This window comes from Labeo rohita, chromosome 16, assembly GCF_022985175.1.
Source record: "Labeo rohita strain BAU-BD-2019 chromosome 16, IGBB_LRoh.1.0, whole genome shotgun sequence".
Lineage (NCBI taxonomy): Eukaryota > Metazoa > Chordata > Actinopteri > Cypriniformes > Cyprinidae > Labeo > Labeo rohita.
The window spans coordinates 2,870,350-2,896,017 of NC_066884.1; the positions used below are offsets into that span (position 1 = coordinate 2,870,350).

Sequence of the window (25,668 nt, forward strand, 5' to 3'; positions counted from 1 at the left end):
AATATTTGCATCATTATTGATTTATCACATCCATCCGCGACCCACCTGCAAATAATCAGAATGCTATTTTTTATTACCCTAATTACCCTTGCTAATTACTTATAAAGCCCTGAATGGCTTAGCTCCTCAGTACCTGAGCGAGCTCTTATCGCATTATAGTCCCTCACGTCCGCTGCGTTCTCAAAACTCTGGCAATTTGATAATACCTAGAATATCAAAATCAACCGCGGGCGGCAGATCATTTTCTTATCTAGCGCCCAAACTCTAGAACAATCTACCCTACACTGTCCAGGACGCAGACACACTCTGTCAGTTTAAATCTAGGTTAAAGACCCATCTCTTTAACCTTGCGTACACACAACACATCAACATATTCAAATCCGTTAAAGGATTGTTAGGCTGCACTAATTAGGTCAACCGGAACCGGGAACACTTCCCATAACACCCGATGTACTTAGTGCATCGTCAGAAGAATGGCATCTACACTAATATTATTCTGTTTCTTTCTTATTCTGGGGTCACCTTAACCATACCAGTCCCTATCCAGATCAGATGGTCACTGCAGTCCCCCGGATCCAGTCTGTACCCAGCCGAGACGGTGGATCAGCACCTAGAGATGACCTCTACAGCCCTGAATGTCAGCAGAGACCACATCGACTAGATGAGCCCCAGAGACGGATCCCCAGTGAAGACCTTGTCACCTAGACGGCTGTCGGCACAAGACCACGGGAACCTGGTGAGTCCTCTGTGTCTGGCCAGAGGAGAACTGGCCCCCCGACTGAGCCTGGTTTCTCCCAAGGGTTTTTTTCTCCATTTGTCACCGATGGAGTTTTGGTTCCTTGTTGCTGTCTCCTCTGGCTTGCTTAGTTGGGGACAATTTCTCTTCACACGATATTGTATTTTATTTTATTATATTTGATTAACTACCTTTACCTGAAAATTGAGTGTTTATTGTTGCCCTTGGCATTGTTGATGTACTATTTCCTATTTAATACTGTACAGCCGCCTTGTCACAATTCTGTATTGTTAAAGGCGGTATATAAATAAAGGTGACTTGACTTGACTTGACTACCCGAACCACCTGTCCCGCGGATATAACCGCCATCTGCGCATCACTAATTTACAAACCTCCTACAGTCACTCCCAGGTTACTCACAATTCTGAGTAATTTTAAAGCAGGTAAGTGATTTCACAACAGTGTCAGCTTGACCGTTAATGAACAAATATGAACACTGGTAAACTTTATGACACAATCTAACTATATTATATATATATTTTGAAGTGGATCAAAAACAGTTTGTCAAAGTTGTCCTAAGACAAGAACTGGTATTGTTTTGGTTTAATATCAGGGGTGTAACGGTACACAGATGTCATAGATGTCAAAGCTGACTGATAAAGAAATGGGTATACGCAGGTACTGCACTACACCACTGCGTATTACCTTACTCAATAGCATTAACACAGGCGTAACTCCCTTTAAACTTTATCTGGAATGTCACCTTTTCTGTCACTGCAATTTCTCGAAGAGGCGAACACACACACAGACACATTCACACACACAAATGAAATTGCCTGATGAAAAAGTATTTAAAACAGGTTCATATTTTAGAAAATGTAGTTAATATTTGCATCATTATTGATTTATCTCATCCATCCGCGACCCACCTGCAAATAATCAGAATGCTATTTTTTATTACCCTAATTACCCTTGCTAATTACTTATAAAGCCCTGAATGGCTTAGCTCCTCAGTACCTGAGCGAGCTCTTATCGCATTATAGTCCCTCACGTCCGCTGCGTTCTCAAAACTCTGGCAATTTGATAATACCTAAAATATCAAAATCAACCGCGGGCGGCAGATCATTTTCTTATCTAGCTCCCAAACTCTGGAACAATCTACCCTACACTGTCCAGGACGCAGACACACTCTGTCAGTTTAAATCTAGGTTAAAGACCCATCTCTTTAACCTTGCTTACACATAACACATCAACATATTCTTATAATTCAAATCCGTTAAAGGATTGTTAGGCTGCACTAATTAGGTCAACCAGAACCGGGAACACTTCCCATAACACCCGATGTACTCAGTGCATCGTCAGAAGAATGGCATCTACGCTATTAGTCTGTTTCTTTCTTATTCCGAGGTCACCTTAACCATCAGATCCAGTCCGTATCCAGATCAGATGGTCACTGCAGTCCCCCGGATCCAGTCCGTACCCAGCCGAGACGGTGGTTCAGCACCTAGAGACGATCTCTACAGCGCTGAATGTCAGCGGAGACCACATCAACTAGATGAGCCCCAGAGACGGATCCCCAGTGAAGACCTTGTCACCTAGACGGCTGTCGGCACAAGACCACGGGAAACTGGTGAGTCCTCTGTGTCTGGCCAGAGGAGAACTGGCCCCCCGACTGAGCCTGGTTTCTCTTCTTCTTTATATAAATAAAGGTGACTTGACTTGACTTGACTACCCGAACCACCTGAACCACCCGTCCCACGGATATAACCGCCATCTGCGCATCACTAATTCACAAACCTTATACAGTCACTCCCAGGTTACTCACAATTCTGAGTAATTTTAAAGCAGGTAAGTGATTTCACAACAGTGTCAGCTTGACCGTTAATGAACAAATATGAACATTGGTAAACTTTATGACACAATCTAACTATATTATATGTATATATTTTGAAGTGGATCAAAAACAGTTTGTCAAAGTTGTCCTAAGACAAGAACTGCTATTGTTTTGGATTAATATCAGGGGTGTAACGGTACACAGATGTCATAGTTTGATACATACCTTGGTTTAAGGGTCACGGTTCAATACAATTTCAGTACAACAGAAAAAAAAAAAAAATCTTTTATGCTAGGTTTCTTTTTATTTAGTTTAAACAGACAGTAGTACAAATTACAGTTGTTCCACCTACATGTCAAAAAAATACTAAATATTATATCAAATCAATAATCTGTAGCACATATATACATACAATGAATAGATACTTGAAAAATATTTAATTTAATTAACTGATAGACAAGGGAAAAAAAAAACTGTGCGACACGTAACATAGCTTATATATTCGGAGATTCAGTTCAGTTTTGTGACGGAAAGGAAACTCAAATGGCAGAAAGCAACATTCTATTTGTTTACTTGACACTATTTATTTGTAACTTGACAGCGCAGTTGGTACTTTATCAAAATAAAACACAGTGAACCAAACATCAGCGTGCCTGCCTCACTGTGTCACCATTAGAACGTGACTGAAGTACAAAGTCTATAATGTATAAATAATAAATAATAGTTTATTATGTAAAAATATTTAAAAAAAAAATATATATATATATATATAATAAATAATAGTTTAACATTTGGATGCATCGCAAATATGGAAATGTTATGGAATATTTGTGCTGAATGAGAGAGGATACAAGAGCACAAAGCTCCATTTCACAGACAGTTGAGTGTGCAAGCCTTTAAAGTAATGTTATACTCCTTTGTCAGTGAGAGACGAGTTCAGAATCGAGATTACTGCTGAATCAGCACATGGTCACTGTCTAGTGGGCTTTGTTTTCATGTGCGCAACTCCTGGCATTCGCTGTTCTTCTGCCAGTGGTTATCAAATCCTTCTGGATTGAGGGTGAATTGCCTGTATTCGTTGTAAGGCCTCATGCACCGAACCGAGATGCCTGTAGTGTGACGGTTCAGTATAAATCAAATGTAGGAAGAAATTCTGTAAGGCAAAACCTGAAAGAAGATTTCTTTAGAAAATCATTTGCATATTGTGTTTTGAATGCTTATAAATGTCATTCTTTAACTGTCAAATTAAAATCATCTACTTGGCACAAAACAAAAGACACACTGATTACACCATCCCTACTGCATGATGGTGAAAGCATGTTTGTACACTTGTGTCTTCATACAGTCACACCCAGAATGAGTCACATTTCTGACTTATTTTACCTTTATTTTAAAGTAGGTAAGTTACTTCACAACCACTTTCGTGTACAATGGGCCTGACCAGTAGAGTTGTATAGCTTTAGGCTATATGAATAAAAGCAAATATAAACATCTCCACAATAATGGGAAAATACTTCATAAAGAATACACATCACTAAAACTCATTTGAGAATGAAATTATGCACAGAAATGATCACCAGGTGCGTGTCATGGTTTATGTATTTTTTTATACATAAATTGTTATATAACAATTTTTGTATAACAACTTTCATATTTTTTTTTGTCTTGACAGTGGCATTTACCTGGCAGTCAATGGGACAGATATCTTTCATCCAAAATATCTTAAATTGTGTTCCGAAGACAAACGAAGCTTTTACGGGTTTGGGACGACATGGAGGTAAGTGATTAATGACAAAATTTTCATTTTTGGGGTGAAGTAACCCTTTACTAAATTGCGAACATTATGGGAATGTTACTTTTGAATGTTACTTTCTTCAAACATTCTGAAACATTTAAAAAATTTTACTCAAACACCCAACTAAAATGTTTCAGAAAACATTCCAAATGTTTTTGTGCTAACGACCATATAACTTTGCATTAATGTTCTATTAACGTTACTGGAAGAACGTTTGTTCATAACACTGAGAGAACCTTGGCAACGTGTTCTGTGAACATTCTCTATAAGCTAGGAAGGAAAGTCAGTGTTTGTCTTTGTTTACGCAGATCTACTGTCAGATCAGATGTGGAAACATCCAGCCTGACAGCACTTTTCCACCCCTCCCCTCGACTACAGCCGCCCACATTCTCCTCCACATTCAGCTCCAACAAACCTTTAGTTTGACAGAAAGGCTGGATCTGGTTTAGAGGTTGGGTTTTAGGGCGAGGCAACATTTATTAGAATGGCATTTAGAGGAGAATTCATTCATCTCTGACACACGGGAAACTTCTTCACTTCTGCTGAATATTCTAGGTAAAGCTTTTAATTCACTTCTCTGTTTGTTTAAAGTACTTTTATGTAGTTTATAGTCTAATAGAACTAACAAATTAGTACATTTCAGATCTGTATGTGTACAAAATCCAACCAGAAACTACTAAGCTACTGTTCTGATGTTAGAAATTTGATGTTATACGAGACATAAAGCATCCATATTTCTTTGACAAAAATGTGAGGTTGTTCACATTGAATTATTTTGACTTTATTTGTTATGCTGATAATGCATCTCTCTTCTTTCTTGCTCAGCTTGTGAAAATGGAGCCTTTGCCTGCAGCAAACACACAGTTCTCTCTAAACCTGTTTAAGAAGATCAATGAAAAAGACGCATCAAAAAATGTGTTCTACTCTCCTCTCAGCATCTCCTCGGCTCTAGCCATGGTGTCACTAGGAGCAAAAGGAAACACAGCAGCTCAGATGTTTAAGGTGATCTCACACAATCTGAATTTCTGCACCTATTTTAAGTGAGAGAGAGAGAGAGTGACGAGAAAGTGTGAAAAGACAGAGGGAGAACAAGACCAGGAAGTGATGCAAGCCTTTTGCACAAAAGATTTTTAAAGGAACAGCTCACCAGAAATGAACACTGGTTGTTATTTACTCGTCCTTACCACACTGTTGCAGCTTGTGCATTATATTCCAAATATGCACTAAAAGTTATGGATTAATATACAGTGGACATTATTTGTGAAACGCTGACTTGTAAACAAAACATGTGTAAAAATGATTACTTAAATGGGAAGTTCATTCTACTCGTTACTCAATGTGTTTAGAGTACTAGGCATTGCATAAACAAAAACGTTGCGAGGTATTTCCCCCTTATTTAGAGTTAACCAATGGCCTAAGGCTGCAAATCAACAATAAAAATTATTTGACATCAACGGTTCCATTAAAAATGTCATTGTTTTGCATGCATTTGAAATGCATTTGTAAACTTTCTAAAGGGGATTTAAGAAATGAGTTCACAACAGATGATAGATGAATAGATGGTGAATGTATTAGAATAGCTGTCACAGTATTTTTGTCCCAGAGAGGATTTCTTTTTCCTAAAAATACTAGTTAATGTTATCACATCGGACTTAATGTACTGGCTTTGCACTGGCTTTCGCACACGGGGTATAACATCTTGAAAATGAACAGTAAAAAATTCCTCATTATATTATCACAAAATCTTGGATTCAGTCTTTTTATCGACTTGTTTTCTTTAAATTAGCACAGGTTTTGTATTTCATTTGGGAACTGAGTGATTGTAGCCCTCATTGATCTGGTGCACCTCAGTTTTTGAGTAAACATGTCAAAATTATTCACAAATAGTTTTTTTTTTTTTTTTTTTTTCACTCAAAAAAATTGTTGCATGAGCTCAGATCAATTAATCAATCAGCTCCAGAAACAAATACAAAACCTGTGCTAATTAAAAGAAAACAAGTTGACAAAAAGACTGAATCCAAGATTTGGAAATTATACAGCATAATGACAGATTTACAAAAAAGTTTTGAGTGGGAATACTAAAAGGATTTAATTCCATCATAATAATTCTGTGTAGGTCCTGTGTTTTACCAATCCTCCCAAACCTGCTGATGCTGCGACTTCAGGATCTCATCAACAACCCCAGAAACCCCAGATAACGTGTGGCGTCAAGGGTCAGCATGGACCATCAATGATGCAACAAACCCAGAAATTTGAGTTACCTCCTGAACTCAAGGTTTAGTATGAGTATTCACATGAAACAACCTCTGTATTTGCAGTAGTGGTGCATGTAGCCTTCGGGTTAATCTGACTAAATTTGATATTGTTGATGCACACAGAAACAGGCTCAGTCGGCACCTGGACAAAAGACTGAGGAGCAAATTCATTCCGGCTTCAACAAGCTCATGAGTGAACTGAACAAACCAGGAGTCCCGTATGCGCTGAGTCTTGCCAACGGCCTCTACGTAGACCAATCCTACCAGTTTGTTGATGTAAGACTCAAAGCAAATAATCCAAGGTTTCCTTATGGTATTAAAGAACAAGGTTCTGAAAATGCTTGCTATGTTACAGAAATTCCTTAATGATGCAAAAAGATACTATGAAGCCGGACTGGAGAAGGTGGACTTCATAAAGAAATCAGACGCTTCACGTGTCGACATCAACAAATGGGTGGAGAAAAAAACACAAGGTGAAAACCAGCATAAATTTAAAGTCACTCTTAAAAACAAAAGATTTTACTTTGCAGAGCTTTAGATTTAGTATTTTTATATGTAGATCTTAAAGGAGAAGTCCACTTCCAAAACAAAAATTTACAGATAACGTACTCACCCCCTTGTCATCCAAGATGTTCATGTCTTTCTTTCTTCAGTTGTAAAGAAATTATGTTTTTTGAGGAAAACATTTCAGCATTTTTCTCACATAATGGACTGATTTGGTGCCCCAAATTTGAACTTCCAAAATACAGTTTAAATGCGGCTTCAAACGATCCCAAATGATCCCACCCAAGGAAGAAGGGTCTTATCTAGCGAAACAATCATAAATTCATAAAAAAATATTGATATACTTCTTAATGTCAAACGCTCATCTTGTCTTGCTCTGCCTGAACTCTGTTTTTGTTCCGGTTCATGACAGTTAGTGTAGGTTGAAAAACTCCCATCTCATGTTCTCCCTCAACTTCAAAATCGTCCTATATCGCTGTTTTACTTTTTTTGTTAAGGGTGTTTGATCTTCTTTGCATGTTCACTTTGTAAAGACTGGGTCGGAACTTCTGCAGCGATGTAGGATGATTTTGAAATCATCCTACATCGTCAAAATACGATCTGAGTTTTTCGTCATACCCTAACTGTCTTCAGCCAGAATACAAAGGGAGAGCAAGACAAGACGAGTGTTTGAGATTAAAAAGTATTAAATGGGTTTTTTTTTTTTTTTATGAAAATAACCAATCGTTTCGCTAGATAAGACCCTTCTTCCTCACCTGGGAAATTTACAACCGCATTTGGAATAGTTTGAAGCCGCATTTAAACTGCAATTTGGAAGATCAAACTCGGGGCACCGTATCAGTCCATTATATGGAGAAAAATCCTGAAATGTTTTCCTCAAAAAACAATTTCTTTTACGACTGTAGAAGGAAAGACATGAACATCTTGGATGACAAGGGGGTGAGTAAATTATCTGTAATTTTTTGTTCTGGAAGTGGACTTCTCCTTTAAGTTGATCTGTGACTCTTTGTAGAATTAAAATTTAGAAATGTGAAGCCCTTTGTGAAGGGGTATTTTATCATCTTTTTTGCTTTGCAGGAAAGATCAAGGACTTGCTTCCACATGGATCCATCGATGCAATGACGAGACTGGTCTTGGTGAACGCCATCTACTTCAAGGGGAACTGGGAGAGGAAATTCCCAAAGGAAGCCACCGTAGATGGGCAGTTTAAGTTGAACAAGGTGAGATTTCATTGTTTTGTTGAATTAAAATATATGAAATGAAATATGAGGAGTTTTGACATTTGTTTACAAATTGTTTTCATTGATGCATGGCAGAATCAAACTAAACCAGTGAAGATGATGAATCAAAAGGCAGAGTTTCCTCTGGCCTTCATCCCACAGATGAACTGTCAGGTTCTGGAGCTGCCGTATGTCGGAAAGAATCTCAGTATGTTGATCATCCTTCCTAATGAGATTCATGATGAAACCACTGGCCTTCAGAAGGTGAGACAGCACAGTTTTTTTGCAGCAAAGCCATAGAAGAATCATCTTTTAGTGAACAATTCTTGTGTGAAGTGTGAAGAACATCTAAAGAACCCTTTTCCACCAAAAAGAATATTTTGTGGAATTGAAAAGATGTTATAGGTTCTTCACAGAACCATAGATGCCAATAAAAGACCTTTATTTTTAAAAGTGCATAAATATACATTGTTATTTCATCATGTCTTACTGGCAAACACACATTAACATGACTTTCTCATCCAGCTTGAAAAGGCACTGACCTATGAGAAACTCATGGAGTGGACCAAACGCGAAGTCATGTATAAACAAGAAGTTCAAGTATCTCTGCCCAAATTCAAGATGGAGCAAACCTATGACATGAAGAGTCTTCTGATCAGCATGGGAATGGAGGATGCTTTCGACCTGCAGAAGGTGAATCTTTCAGGCATGTCGCCCAACAACAACCTGGTGGTGTCGAAAGTGATTCATAAAGCCTTCGTTGAAGTAAACGAGGAAGGAACCGAAGCGGCTGCGGCCACCGCCGCCGTTGTGATGAGCCGGTGTCTGAGGATCCCGCAGGTGTTTAATGCAGATCATCCGTTCCTCTTCTTCATTCGACACAATCCAACCAAGAGCATTCTGTTTTACGGACGCTTCTGCTCTCCATGAGCAAGTCATGTTGTATGAGACCCTTCCAGCTCAGGACAACTACTTTACTGCTTTACTGAAATAATCGCCCCAAACCTTGTATGACTTACATTCATAGTACAGACAACATTTTCATGCACATGATAAAAGATATCATTCCTCACGTGTTTATAATTGAAGATATTAAATGCATTACAGTTGTCCTGGTCTCACCTCATGTTGATAATTAAATGATTGCACAGGTTTCTGCATGTCATGTGTAATCAAATGCATCAGTTTGCATCAAGGATGTAAATTTCATCTAAAAGTAGGGGGGGGGACAATAAACATAAAATTTCTCAAGAGCAATTTTTGAAGGGGACACAAATTATACAGCCAAAATTGTACTTGTAAGGATAGATATGTGTACACAGCATGTGTATATAGCATGGAGACTAGTGTTTAAATATGAGTTCATAGGTTCATCATGCGGTCATATTATAATTATTGAATTATTGTGCGTCTTCCAGATATATTTTAGATTTCGTCTGGGACTGAGGACTTTTATTTACAGGTAGATATTCAACCGCAGCAAGCCCACTGATTTGCCACTTAACATCATATTGAGAGGAATCAAAATAATAAAAGATACTAAACTATGATGTCAGGAGAATTTTAACCCAATTATGGAGAGAACAAAAAAAATGTAATCTTTGGTTATTAAGAGATTTATCACTGAAAGGCAGGACTTTGCTTACTAAAGCAGAAGGTATCTCTAGATTATCCTATGCTGCTCATTGTTTATATGTTGATAAACCTACCAGTAAAATGATTGACTTGATGTTGCTCAAATTTCTTTGGAAAAATAAGACTCATTATATTAGAAAATCAGTTATTTTAAATTCTTATATTAAGAGCAGCTTAAATTTTATTGACTTTGATTCCCTTAGTAATATCTTAAAAATTAATTGGCTAAAACACTTTCTCCACAATCAATCTTCTGTTTGGAGTGTATTCCCACAATATGTATTTTCTCAATTAGGAGGTATACATTTTTTTATTAATGTGCAATTATTCTATTAGTAAACTTCCTATCAAACTTTCCTGTTATCATCAGCAAATGCTTTTGGCTTGGAAACTTATTTAGAAGCATAATTTCTCACCACACGTTTTTTTTTTATTTGGAACAATTGTAATATTTTACATAAGAGGAAATCTTTGTTTCTTGAAAACTGGTTCAGTAATGGAGTGATGTTAGTGAAACAATGATTTGACAATGATGGCAATTTGTACAGTTATTCTGATTTTATTTTAAGATATCACTTTCCCATATCTAGGAAAGAATTTAATACAGTTTTAAAGGCCATCTCTTCAGAAATTTGCATGCTCTTTAGAAATATTACCAGTGGCTCACTGATTTCTGTTTGCCCTCCTAGCCCTGATTCCACTGTGGTTGGTTCTATTTGTTTCTCTGTTCAACCTCTTTTGATGCCATTAAGTGGCCGTATGTTTGGTCGCTCCCTCAGAAACTTTTTCTAACAAATAAAGTTAAAGAAATAGATTTTATCAGTCAAGCAGTTTTTGCAGAAATTCAAAAGTGACATCGATACGTTTTGTTCTTTCTGTGCAATTTCTTTTTTTTATGATTTCTCTTTATGTTATAGACACATTCTTTTTGGGTTTTATGCTAAAGAGCAGAATTTATTTAATGCAAGTTTTTGTATAAATCTCCTGTTGTTTATTGGAAAGTTTTATGTCCATAAATGTAAATATACTAAATGTAAGCCCCACTTTAACATCATCATACAAGAACTGAAGTTGTATTTAAATACAATTTCAACATCTTTTAACAAGAAAGCTATAAAACATCTAGAATTTGTGCCATGTTTAATATTCTTCATTAATATACTTGTATTTCTATTTCTTCTTCTTTTTTTTCTTTCTTTCTTTTGGACTTCTCTCTATTTCTTAAGAATTTTGTCTATTATATTACTCTTTCTGTTAATCTTTGATCCATAATTTGTTTATTATTGAAAGATTGCTTGTATCTTTTGTACGTACTGTTCGTTTTGTACGCACTATATCTCTTGTTGTTCTTTATTGCAATAAAAAACAAAAAAAAAAAAAACCCAACACATCGTTGGTCTACAATATTAGGCTAATATAAGTTCACAGACAGGCTTATTGCTGTGTTAGTTGTAGTGGGTGACAAGCTAGGGTATTAAACTAACTAAGCTCGGTAACCTTATAATCGCTTATAGAAAAATACATTAGATATCATCCAGCAACATCCGTAATGAAGAGAAAGAATCACTTCTCCCGATGTCTTGACAGACTACAGTAAGTTACTTACACACAACTACTCAACAACTTTCCTCTCTTCCACCGAACTGGTTTATGTACTGGTAAAGAGGGAAATCAGTGGACCAAACCATTGTTAGGCCAGGGAGGGGGGATTTAAAACATTTTTTGCGTTTATATTGTTTTACTACTTACACAATCGTTTTACATTTATCATTTACAACACACAGAGTCGCTTGTAATGATATTTTTAAGGGGTGTCAACCCTCAGATAGAGATTTACTCCTATGGTTTGCATAAACTTTAAGCACTTGTTGTTTCTGGCACTAATAGAGACTCACATAAATCAAATCAACTTTATGCCAAAGGTAATAAAACCTGTTTTGTTCAGCATATTTATTTTAATTTAATAGAAACGGCTGTTACAAATGAACTAAGAAACTCAAATAAAAGTTTCTGAAAGTTTTGCGGGGACAAAACAGACAGAGAGGAAAATAAATTACCACTGTGGTTAGGAAAAAAGTTTATATATTTATATATATATATATATATATATATATATATATATATATATATATATATATATATACTGATCAATAAAACCATTTAATGGCTAAAAACTGGTTTTGTATGTTGTCTTTTACATTTGTACCATTTCGAAAATTGTTTATTTTTCATAACACTACTGAATAAATGTTGCTGAAAATCCTAAAATAGTCAGTTTAAATTAGGCTGATTTTTTTTTTTTTTCAATAAAACATGACAACAATAAAACTCAAACATCAACTCAAAACTTAGATCAGAGATATTTGTAATTTAATCAAACTGATCTGGCAACATTATAACAAAATCCTACTTAGTTCATGTCTGTTTATTGAAATCTATCTTCTTTCTTTTTTTTGTAATAGGTAATATAATGGTAGAAATATTGACTAACAATAATTATAGTAGGCTATATTACAATTTGAATGAGCTTTTATAAATATATATATTCAGCAGTGAGTTGCATTGATTTTTTATTGTAGTAAGTTTCTCATCTAATATTTATATTTTATTTAGCTTTATTTTAATTACCATAGGTATTTTTTTTTTTAGATTTAGTTACCGATAACATTTGCAGAGACTTTAAAGTTTTTTTTTTTTATAATTACTTTTCCAAGATTATATTCACTTACATTTGTATTCAGAAATATTCACTAAAAAAATGTGACAACTAGCCCCAGTATTCTCTAAGCATAAAGTATTTAAACACAACCAGTCAAACGTTTTTTGGAAGTTAGAAGTCATCTCTTCTGCTCACCAAGGCTGCATTTATTGGATTCAAAGTAGAGCAAAAACAATACAATTTTGAAATATTTTTACTATTTAAAATAACTGTTTTCTGTTTGAATATATTTTAAAATGTAATTTATTCCTGTGATTTTAAAGCTGAATTTTTAGTATCATTACCCCAGTCACATGATCCTTCAGAGATCATTCTAATATTCTGATTTACTGCTCAAAAAAACATTTATCATTATTATTATGTTGAAAACAGCTGAGTAGATTTTTTCCGGTTTCTTTGATGAATAGAAAGTATAGCATTAATCGGAAAAAAAAATCTTTTGCAACTTTACAAATTTCTTTATCATCACTTTTGATCAATTTAAAGCATCCTTGCTAAATAAAAGTATTAATTTCTATAATTTCTTCCCCCCTGACTCCAAGCTTTTGAATGGTATAGTGTATAATGTTACAAAAGCTTTTTATTTCAGATAAATGCTGATCTTTGGATCTTTCTATTCATCACAGAATCTCAAAAGAATGAAAAAAAGTACTCAACTGTTTTAAATAATGATGATAATAATAACAAAAAAAAGTTCATATTAACAAATCAAATCAGTATGTGATTATGTAAAAAGGATTATGTAAGACTGAAGACTGGAGTAATGATGTTGAAAATTCAGCTTTGATCACTGAATTTTCAACAAATTGCAATTTTCAATAAATTTTGAAAATTGTATTTTGAAAATAGAATTTTCAATAAATTACATTTAAAAATAATTTCAAATAGAAAGCAGTTATTTTAAATAATAAAAATATTTTACAATATCACTAATTTTGCTGTGCTTTAGATTAAATAAATGCAGGCTTGCAGCAGAAGAGACTTATTTTAAAAAAAATCAAAAATCTTACTGTCCAAAAACTACTGACTGGTAGTGTAAGTTATTGTAAATGTCTGGAAGTCGTCGCGTTAGATAACAAAATACAAATGACCACAGGGTGGTCAAATTATATTTGTCTTTATTTTGAACATCTAAATTTAACATCGCATTAAAATGAAAAGAAATAAAGACATAATAAAGCAAGGCTTTAGCGTGCAGATGTTGCAATGGACGCTCCTATGGTGTCGCGTTCACCGCCAGATGGCGTCAGAGCGCTTCGTGAACGCGCGCGTCCGCCGCGGTCCGCGCTTCTCGGTACGTGACATGTAGAACAAAATGTACAGAACACAGTGTTCCTGTGTAGGACCCACGTGCCACATAATGAGTCTTTGTCTTCATGTATGTGTGTCTCAGTATTTCTGTTGAGAAAGTGCAATTATGATTGTGCAGCTGGGCTTTAAAATCCAGGAGTGATGGCTGACAGTAGGTCAAGAGATCATTGATGGAGGGTTATTAATTATTAAAGCACGGCTAATATTCTCGTGTTAATGTATAGGCTACAGACCCTATATGCAGCTTACAACAAGAACTCTTCTTTGTGTAATGTGTAAACACTAGAGCCACAGATGCATGGTGTATAAATACAAACCTTTGTAACTATTCCCCAAGCATTTTGCCTTCATAAATTTACATTTTCAAAGAAAATACCTTCTTATTTATTTTCATGAAAGATGTTTTATATTTGTATTCCAACCAGTGCATTTGGTTGGAAAACAAATTCTTTTTAAATAGGCCTAAATCAAAAATTGCTTGTAAGCTGTGTCATTTTGGGATCATTGAGATACTATTATAGCTTTTATTAATATTTTAAAACAGTATTTATTTTAATTTTAGTTAAAGTTAGTACTTTTGTTGTGTTTTTGACATTTTTAGTAGTTTTATGTCGTTTTTTTTTTTTTTTTAGTTTTTTAATTTGTTATTCAGTATTTAATTAAAAAATAAGAAATGTTGCTTTCATAACTTAAAAAAAAAGCAATTTTTTCATATTTTATTTTAGTTAAAATAGCCTATTTTATTTTAAGTAACAAAATGTTTAAATCAATTGCTTGTCAGCAGTGTTGTTTTAGTATTTTTGAGATGCTATTATACTTTTTAAATTAATATTTTCTTGTGAAACCACTTGGAATATTTTGTTTTTTGTCTGTACTTAAATGTTGTGTTCTTGGTTGCAAAAAAAAAAAAAAACTACTGAACATTAAGGCTTTTCTCTTTTCAGCAAAATGTGAACAATTACTTTAATTTCATTAACAATCTGCAGGCGTAATCTGGTTGGTGAGCATCAAGGGACCGTTGAATTTGATTTGGACCAAAATTGCGAAGAAATTGACTTTTTTATCCATTGCCCCAAACAAATTTAAGGAGTGCTTTAAGCTAAACCAACATACAAAACCACTGAAACAAAACAAGCTTTTGTGCTGCACATTTACTGAAATACATGTGACAACCTGCCCCAGTCAAACCCATTATTCTACAAGCTAGCAAACTCCTAAATTTTGACAACAGATATAAACATTTTAAAGTCTCTTCTTGCAGTCTAATGCAAATGCTAAGGTTACACATGCTCATCAACACACATCTGTTTTAAGCGTCCTGATCGACAACACAGATGCTCACCCAAAATGCATCTATCAGAAAAAGCAGTGTTGAGATGCGATCGATGTTGTTTATGACTTTTTTCCTGGTCTCAAAATCATTTCACATCACCTATACAGTATGTGTTGAGTGTGTGTCATATATCACAGCTCTACTGACCAAATTTACTGGCCTGTCCTCTCTGTCAATCCCTAATGTCAATCTGACACCACATGCATCCCACTGTGATGAGGCCGAGCGCCCAGCACTGAGCCGGTGTAGTGTGCTTGAGCTTGATATATATATGTATATATACAAATGTGCATCAGTGTGTCGACTGTACAACGTGTTCCTTCTCAAAATAGCACTTTTGAAAAACAATATGACCCTAAGAGAATTCAAACACTCTGACCCTCCCTGAGATTAAATGAATCCGATTGATCAGCCATACATGCATCTCTATAAATGCAGCAACATTCATATCTGAACAAGATTCAGCAATGCAACTCATCAATCCTGCATTAAAATCATTGCGAGTGTCATTCCTGATTGAAATGCATGGTTCATTTTCAAGATAAATGGCATTGCAAAAGCAACATGCTTCCAGTGATTTTACTTACACTTAATATGACTTGATTTTCCTAGTTTTAAAATTCCAAATTTCTATATTTAAAACAAAAATGCATTTAAAAATACATTTAATGTCCTAAGCAGTAACTATTTTTTCCCTTAAAACTCATCTTTGATCATCAAAATTACCTATGTAAACATTTTTCCCTTTAAAATAATTTAATAATAACTTTTAGGTGAACATTGCCATAATTATCCACAATTAATGCTTTTTTTACTCAAAAACTAAATTGAGATCAGTGAGAGATATGATCAAACAGCTCCAAAAAGAAATACAAAACCTGTGCTAAAAAAAAAAAAAAGCAAGCTAACAAAATGATTGAATCCAAGATTTGGTGATAATATAGCATAATAAGAGATTTACAAGCAATTTTAAAAGGCAGACACAACAAAACAGGTAAAGGATTTTCAGCACAGCAGTAAATGCAAGCAAATAACAGCTGATTTTCGAGATAAAAGGTATTGCAAAAGCAAAATGCTTCCACTGATCTTAATGTCACTATATATTACTCGATTTCAGTATTTCAATATTTTCAAAGGCAAACAATCCATCATGACTAATAAAAATGCCTTCAGAAATTGATATTTTTTTACAAAAACAATTAATAGCAAACTGTAGCTCAACTCAAACTCCAACGACAGAGCACACAGCAAATTATTTTGCACAATAAACCATATAATCATGCAATCATGCATGCAAAAGTAAAAAATAACAAAAACATAGGTGTGTCAGTCAAGAAAAAAACAACAGCAAGCTCATGTTCAAGCTCATTCCCAGCAATTGTTTGATCTGATTGACTGTAAACTTTGAATGCAACGTTGCATAAAAATATCTGCAAAAACATAAATGTAAGTAAACTCACTGTTTGGGCAGTGGTGACTCCCTCCATGAACGACCTTTAACCTGAGGAAGAACTCAAGTGATTTTTTTTCAAAGTCCCATTGCTATTTTAATGTTGCACAAACAACTTGCATTGAAAATTAAACTAAAATTTGTATTTGTATTTGACATTCATTTTTCATGTTCTTTCAAAATTAAACGAATTCTAAGTATTAATAATTAGATCAGTGTAATATCTGAAGTTACATTAAAAAGCATTTGCAGAAAGAACCACAGTACATCCGTCTTGTGCATTTACTGCCTTCTTGTTCCTGAACACATTTTATCTGAACTTAAAATATTTTGATGACATTTGCATGAGTTTTAAGAGGACTAGTTACAGTTTTACACTGGATAAACATGGTAAAATAACAGTTTACCTGCTGCTGTAAATGTGCTCACCTTCAGGTCATCCAAGATGTAAATGAGTTTGTTTCTTCATCAGATTTGGAGAAACGTGTCCATTACTGTATCACCAATAGATCCTCTGCAGTGAATGGGTGCCGTCAGAATGAGAGTCCAAACAGCTGATAAAAACATTCCAACAATCCACAAGTGATCCACACCACTCCAGTCTACCAATTAACATCTTATGAAGCTGAAACAAATCCATCATCAAAGATGTTTTTACTTCGAACAGTCACTTTTGGCTGAAATACAAGTTCATAATCCATAATAATGTTTCCTCCAGTGAAAAAGTAACCGGAGAGAAATATGCACAGATTAAGCATAATTTTCAAGCCAAAACAGCTCTAAACAAATATGTGGGTGGATTTTGATGGATGTTGTTATAGATTATGGACTCATATTTTGTCAAGAAGTGAGAGTTTAAACATCTTAATAATGGATTTGTTTCCTACAAATGCACCGGTTTTGGCTTCTCAAGATGTTAATTTATTGACTGGAGTGGTGTTTATTACATGTGGATTATTGTGATGTTTTATCAGCTGTTTGGATTCTCATTCTGACGGCACCCATTCACTGCAGAGGATGCATTGGTGAGCAAGTGATGCAATGCAACATTTCTATAAACCTGAGGAAGAAATAAACTCATCTTCATTTTGGATGGCCTGAAGGTGAGTACATTTTCAAAATGTTCATTTTTTGGGTGAACAATTTAAAACAAACATTTAACCATAACGGCAACTTTCTTGCCATTTAATTTTATTCCTATAGACCATTGAATTTGCATTGAGCTCAGTTGAATATGTTTGCATGCCTATTTAATATGAGTACAGATTAGGCTGTTTCAACCAAGGTATGTTGAAAACTTTTGAAGTGTGATGTTTTCTAAATTATACTTATATGAAGAACACATACTTCCTTTCACTTTACGTTCCACCCATCATGAAATCACTGTTTCGGATTGAGTTAACACCAGGATGTCCGTCCATTAACACTGTTACTCAGCAGCTCAAAAGAAAAGTCTTCTGCAGTTTGCTGTCAAACACAGATGACACATGCAGCTCTGTATGTTATGTAAACCACATAAACATGTGTGTATATATATAGGCATGAGCATGACACACACCAGCATACATGTACTATGACCTTTAACCTCATGCTCTCTCACCTTTATCCAAAAGTGTTTAGCTGGCAGCTGCTCTGTAATGCTGCGGTTGCTAAAACTTTAATGTGAAAAATACGAAAGCAACATTTAAAGTTTTACAGACTGACTTTAAATTTACAGTAAAAACTGTATATTTCATTTACTGAAATAATAATACCAAATCAGTAAAATCTGTTCTTACCTTTAAAATATGCTGACAACCTTCTGAAAAATGTGATGAATTGAGGTTCATCACAAGAAGCTTATCCACAAGCTGAGATAAATACTAATATACAGAAGGTAAATAAAAATGCACAAAACACCATTATGGTAGCATGCAAAACTAAAATAATGCAATAAACATTGATTTAACAACATAAGATGTTACATAAACCCCTAATGTACATAACTGATAAGTAAAAGTAAGAGTTATTTCAATGAAAAACCATTAAATGTGAGATTTCACACAGAGAATTCTGGGAAATTTGTGTCAGTTTGGGGGCTTTCACTGTAAATCATAAGATGAATTGTTTTGTTTTGTTGTTGTTGTTGTTGTTGTTGTTGTTGTTGTTCACTTCCAAAAACTGTACATTTAACAGTAATTTGCTTTAAATTAAATGTTTTACATTTATTCACTGTATAGAGTAAGGCAGCTTGCCATAGCATTTTTTTACAGTTTTTTACCATTAAAATAAATCATTTTTTACAGTGTTGTCAAATGGCAAAAATGTCTGTGTTCTGACAAGCCAGCATCAATGCTAAATACAAATGATTAAATGCAACAAAGCATATAGTTATGCATTGTTTGGATAGCAAAAAATAGGTGCTTCGGTTTTTAAAAAGGGAGGAGAAACACTCTTTTGTTGTTGATGTCAAAAGCTGTATGTGCAATGACTGATGAATCACATTTCTGCTGCTGTTTATGCATTAAAAAAAATTCTATTGTGCCTGTCATCTTTTTATGGAAGTCAAATAAATAAATAAATAGTAACTGTGACTTCTTAACTTAAAATATAAACCTTTTTTACATAATTCTTTGAAAGAAGTCATAATTATGTGATGTAAATTCAGAATTCAGAATTTTTAAGTCATAATTTTACATTTACATCTCGCAGTTCTCTCTCTTTCTCTGTCTCTCTTATTTTTTTGTTCCTTCCTTGAAATAATAAAGGTATTTCAAATTTTTTAATAATTCTGACTTTTTTCTTACAATTCTGAAAAAAAAAACCTCCAAAAAATTTTAAGATATAAACTCAAAATAAAAAAATAAATAAAAAAATTAAAAAAAAAGATAAAAACTTATTGTGACTATTTTTTAGCTTATGGTGGAAACAGGCTTCCATACCTTTTAAACAGCTGTGAGTGGAGAAACATAATTTTTGTCCCCAGAAAGTTGCAATTACCGCATTAACCAGCAGGGGCAAACTACCTACACAGACCAGCCCAAATCTAAACCAGAAAATTAGGGATGTGGTTTGGGGTTCAAATGACTTCAATCAGTCATGGTTTTTGGTGGGTGTTAATATAAGTGCTGTGCATGCATTCAAAAACATCTGAACAGAACAGAAAGGAACAGAATGCTTCCTTTAAAAAAAAAAAAAAAAAATACAGCAATCATAGCCTTGGGATGAAAAAAGCGTAGATTCCAATGTAGTCCAAGACAGAGTGACTTCCTGAATCCATGTTACCAAACCTGCTGTTTACTAGACAGATATTCCACAAATCAGAGCTCCTCTGTTGCATAAGCCCCATTTGACCTTTGACCCTTTTGTAACGTATGGTTATCTGAAGCTCGGTGGTCGTCCTGACACTGAGGCATGAACCAACATACCCTAAATAACTCCCCTCCCCCTCAACATATACAAGAACTTTGAGCCGTCTTTGTCCTGCCTGAGGAACACGATGATCCCAGTTCCCCCTCATGGAATTTTACAGAACTTTAAGAAAATCTTCAAGCAAAATGGATGTATTTTCAGAGCAGTGACACTAAAGAACAATGCTAGTGGCAAAATGTACTCTAGTGCAACCTATAATATAAAAATTGTTATTTTAAAACATGCACAGTTCAGTTGAAAGAAAAAGTTTACCCTCTTTAAGATGTTTTGTGTTCATCTGCTTCTACCATTTAGTTTGTTTTTGTGCATTGACTATAACTCTATATAGAATAATACAATCACATACAAAAATAATTTCTCAAATATGTATTAAAATATATACTGATAAATTGAACATTCACTTCAACATGAGATGACTGGTTGCTTTTAACTGATTTTCTATTGAACTTTCACCAACTGAACTGCAGTGCTCAAACTATTTCAAATATAGTGAATTAAGCAACAAACTCCATCATAATGCACAATGTTTCCATCTAACATACATTTTAAGGTGCAGCTCGTCATTTTTAATGCTTCACTAGTTAGCAGTAACCAGTTACCTCACCTGAATATGTTCTTAGATTTGTGTTGGATGTTATATTTGGAATGGAAATATGGATATATCATTTGTAAACATACATACTTTTTTCGCTTATTTCAGTTAATGTCGAAAAACTAGCGAACTGAGCCAGTAGTAGTACTGACAGTTTCGTGTAAACATGGATGAACATGCGAAAAGTGGAGGAACAGACAAACCGATTCAATTGAGTGAGTCATTTACGCTGGAACTGCTCCGATTGATTCAAACTTGTGACTTTGATCAATTTGTTCAAGCGATTAACTAGCAAAAAAAAGGTCAAAAAATAATATCATTTTTGAATGTTAACATCGCTTGTAATCATTTAAAAAGCACGTAGTGATGGGTGAAACAGAGCTTTTTGAAGCTCCGAATCAGTTAAACCACTGCATCAATTTCGCGAATTGAATGATTCGAATTGGCTAAAGGCTAAAGGCTGGTTCACAAATCTTTTGACTTAAATCGCGAATCATTCTAATATGCTGATTTGCTGCTTTCTGATCATTATCGATGTTAAAAAACAGTTGGGTTGTTTTTGTGGAAACTTTGATGCATTGTGTTTTTCAAGATTCTTTGATGAATAGGAACAGCATTTATTTGAAACAGAATCTTGTCAAATTAGAAATGTATTTACTCTCACTTTTGGTCAGTTTTTTTTTTTTGGTATGGTAGTGCACTTGTAAGTGCATTTTGCATTTACATTATTGGCATATGTGCTTATCCACAGTACATTCAAGGCACTGGATGTTTATAATTCATTACTTGGCAATCAAACCCATGACCTTGCAGTTGTTAGCCCCAGTTAAACCACATGAGCTCGACTCACTTTCACACTCAGTGCTGCTGTTAAACCTTCCTGCAGAAACATTTCTGAACCTCCAGCATTTTGTTTCTTCACTTCGAGATGTGTTTCTGTTTGCATTCCCTCCACCCGTCTGTGCCGCTCATGGTAACTGGTTCAAACTGGCTGCGGCGCAGTAACTCGGCAGGTTTTCCTGCATGTTTGAGCTCACTTTTTACTCGGAGGCCTCCAGTGAGATGAGCTGGCAGCTCCATGTGTCCAGTGGAACACAAACACATATTCATTCTTACATATCTGGCACAACTATAGCCGTATCCTGTTGAAATGGGACCCTGGGACACAAGTGCATGGAATAAGTTACCGAAATATCATGTGGCACTAAGCTGTAATTAAAACGGCCCCAGGAGTTTCACAGAGTTGTGTAGAAAGAATGTAACACCACACACATTACATAACAGATTCTTTGACATACAGCAACATGCTAAAATGTTCCCTTTCCTACATAGAAACAATGGCTGAGAAAGTAAACATAAAAGAGTTAACTGAGGCAAAAAAAGACAATCAAATTCCGAAAGTCAACACACTAAAACCTTTTATTTTTATATTTTATTTAAGAAAAGTTGTGAAATTAAAATTTGATTATATTATTGCTATTAATATTAATACTGGTATTTATATTAATTTTAATTTAAGTTTTTGTAGTGGCACGGGTGAATTTAGCAAATTATTTCATTTTAATTTTAAAATAATTTAAATGTTAATATTGATTATTTTAGTATTATTTTTATTTTTAGTGGCGATGCTGTTTGTCTTGGATTTTTATACATTTTTATAGACATAAACCACATGCATTGTATAGTTTTGGATGAAAATCATCTGCCTAATGCATAAATCTATATGAGAGATGAGATTAGAACTCAAGTTTGTTTATATCAGAATGTAGGACAGACTCATGTACATTTTATGTAACTCCATCATGTGACTTGACTCAGCCAATCACACACCCCTGCCACATTCGGCTGTTGTCACTATGATGAATCCACATGCTATGCTTATATGTTTCCACCTGAACAACTCGAATGTCTCCCAGCACCTGTTCCCTGAAATGATCCAGCGCTCACGTCAGTCAGTGTTTTGATAGGTTGATCTGGGTGTTGTTTTCACACGTCTTTCAATAGCGCAACAGTTCGATCAGTGCGATAATTATAAGGGCTGTCAACAATTGCCTTTGAGCAAAACAATTTCTATAAAACAACTGCATTCAAGTTCAATGCAGGGATGTGGTTGCTTTTGAGCACAATTTTTTCCTCTAAGCTGGAATTATTTATGTGAGAAGAAAGAGAGTGTGATATGAAAGACAAAGGAACTCTGTCAACAGAATTCAGATGGTCAATTATACAGTTTATAGCATCAGAGATATTTGGCTGCATAATGCCACAACTGAGCATTCAGAAGCAAATATTCTGAAGAGACAATGTAATAAAATTGTATGTATTTCTAGTCATATTTCTAGTCATATTTATGAGATAAAAAGACAGATTTATGACATATTAGGTCATAATTATGAGAATTTTAAATTATGACATACTAAATCAATTGCAAGATAAAAACGGTGAATCTGTCATGAAGCCATATTTATGCAAAAGAATATAAATGATGACATTAAATGTCATAATTATGAGATACAAAGTCAAAATAATAAAATACTAACTTGTGATTATGAGATTTAAAAAAGTAAAAACAATGACACTGTCATAATTATGAGATTCAATTTTGAATTATTACATGAAAAGTCAAAATTATGACAAAAATTCTAAATAATGAAATAGTTACAATTATGAGATAAAAAGTCAACACAATGACATGCTGAGTCATAATTATGAGATAAGAAGTCTGAATTATGACATATTAAGCCATAATTATGAGATGAAAAGTTGAAATTCTGACATTTAGTCATAATTATGAGATATAAAGTCAAAATAATATCATACTAAGTTACAATTATGAGATAAAAAGTAAAATAATGACATGCTGAGTCATGAGACAAAAATTTTTTGACAAAAAGTCTAAATTCTGAAATTAAAAATTCTAAATTACAACATATTAAGTCATAATTATGAGATAAAAAAGTCAAAATAATTAAATACTAAGTTACAATTATGACATAAAATCAAAACAATGACATGCTGAGTCATAATAAGAGATAAAAAGTCTGATTTATGATATATTAAGTCATAATTATAAGATGAAAAGTTGAAATTCTGACATTAAATTGTAACTGTGAGACAAAAAGTAAACCAATGGCATGCTGAGTCATAATTATGATTTTAAAACGTCTGAATTATAAACATATTAAGTCAGAATTATGAGATTAAAAGTTGAAATTCTGACATTTAGTTGTAATTATGAGATAAAAAGTTGAAATGATAACAAAAAGTCAAAATTATGAGATTAAAAATTCTAAATTATGACATATTAAGTCATAATTATGAGATAAAAGTAAAAATAATGAAATACTATGTTACAGTTATAACATAAAAAGTAAAACAATGACATGCTGAGTCATAATTATGAGAAAAAAATCTGAATTATTAACATACTAAGTCATAATTATGAGACAAGTTGAAATCACTACATTAAGAGATAAATATGACAAAATTATGACATACAAAGTCACAATAATGAGACTGTCAATAATGACAGTCAACTGTGAAAGCAAGTCAAGTCATAATTTTGACTTTTTATCTCATAATTCAGATGTCGTGAAAATGGCCTTATATAGTCTTATGCTTCTATGAATTTGCACTGTGAATAAAGCTTTAAGTCTTTTGCTGAAACATGCTTTGTGTGGTTAAACACATGCTGATCTCATGATGCTCCAGGGCAAAGATGCTCTCATTTAAAAAATTAATCAAGCTCTTGGAAAAAAAAAAAAGTGTATAAAGGGCACTTAAATGAACTTTTAAAAAGACATACTTTATGCTTCATACATACAGCATTACACCATGTGTAATGTATTATTTTGTGGGGGAAAAATCTTAATGCAGTTTTATTATATTGAAGATTTCTTAAATTAGATATTTAATTGTTAAAAACCAGTCACATATTTAAATTTCCTTCTCGCTGCATTAGGTTAAAATCCAGAGTGCTACAGAACGTGCTAACAGATGGCAGAGTGTAACTTATAATTATCTTCAGATTAAATTAATCTGAAGAAAATGAATCCATAATGATAAGATTATATTGTGGTCTTTCCTGACTCATCATTTCAACTTCTCTAATGCTATATATAATCTTTCCAAAGCTGCATTCCCCAAAATGGCCACGTCTGTCGCCAAGAATGTTTTCCTGTGAAACCTGCAGACTGGCTGCACATCAGACGGGAAAGACTTTGCCTTTCAAGGGTATTTGAATCAAATACATGACATTTTCTATAGCAGCTACTACAAACACACAGAAGGGGACGGTTTACTGCACCAAACACACCAACACTGATTCATAGACGTGATTCACAGTTTAATTAAGCATGAACCTGTTTACTTCTCAGAAATCAGAGAGTGGAGTTACAAAATAAATAAGAAATGTTTAAGTTCTTATGTGTGACTTGATTTCAGATTGGCAAATTTGATCACATCAAATCACATCTGTGGAGAAACATCTGAGAAGCAAGACTACAATTTTATTTTTAATTTACTCATATGACACTAAGAGTGGGGGGGTTCTTATTAATAAAAAAAAAAAGTTAAAATTATGATGTAAAATTGTTAGAATTATGACATAAAAAGTCAAAATTCTGAGATTAAAAAGTCATTTTTTTCAGAAAAGGGTCAAATTTAACATAGTAAGACATAATCATGAGATACAAAAGTGACAAAAATTGTTTTAAAAAAAAGAAATAATTGATTGAAAAATCTGTTATGACATTTTTTAAAAAAAAGTTAAAATTGTGAGATAAAAAGACAATTATAGCATAAAAAGTCAACTTTTTAAAAATATATTTGTATCATAATTACAACATAGTAGCTATGTCATAATTTTGACTTTTTA

The 25,668-nt window shown here is 33.9% G+C and overlaps 1 protein-coding gene across 1 annotated transcript; it reads left to right on the forward strand.

Annotated features, from left to right (window-relative positions):
* The first annotated feature begins 4,753 nt into the window (after positions 1 to 4,753).
* LOC127178057 (leukocyte elastase inhibitor-like) lies at positions 4,754 to 9,441 on the forward strand. The gene is made up of 8 exons (XM_051130685.1): positions 4,754 to 4,920; positions 5,191 to 5,367; positions 6,482 to 6,640; positions 6,744 to 6,896; positions 6,976 to 7,093; positions 8,202 to 8,344; positions 8,441 to 8,608; positions 8,870 to 9,441. Exons 2-8 carry the CDS (start codon positions 5,200 to 5,202, stop codon positions 9,272 to 9,274), a joined length of 1,314 nt encoding a protein of 437 aa, XP_050986642.1. The 5' UTR covers positions 4,754 to 4,920; positions 5,191 to 5,199; the 3' UTR covers positions 9,275 to 9,441.
* The last annotated feature ends 16,227 nt before the right edge of the window (positions 9,442 to 25,668 follow it).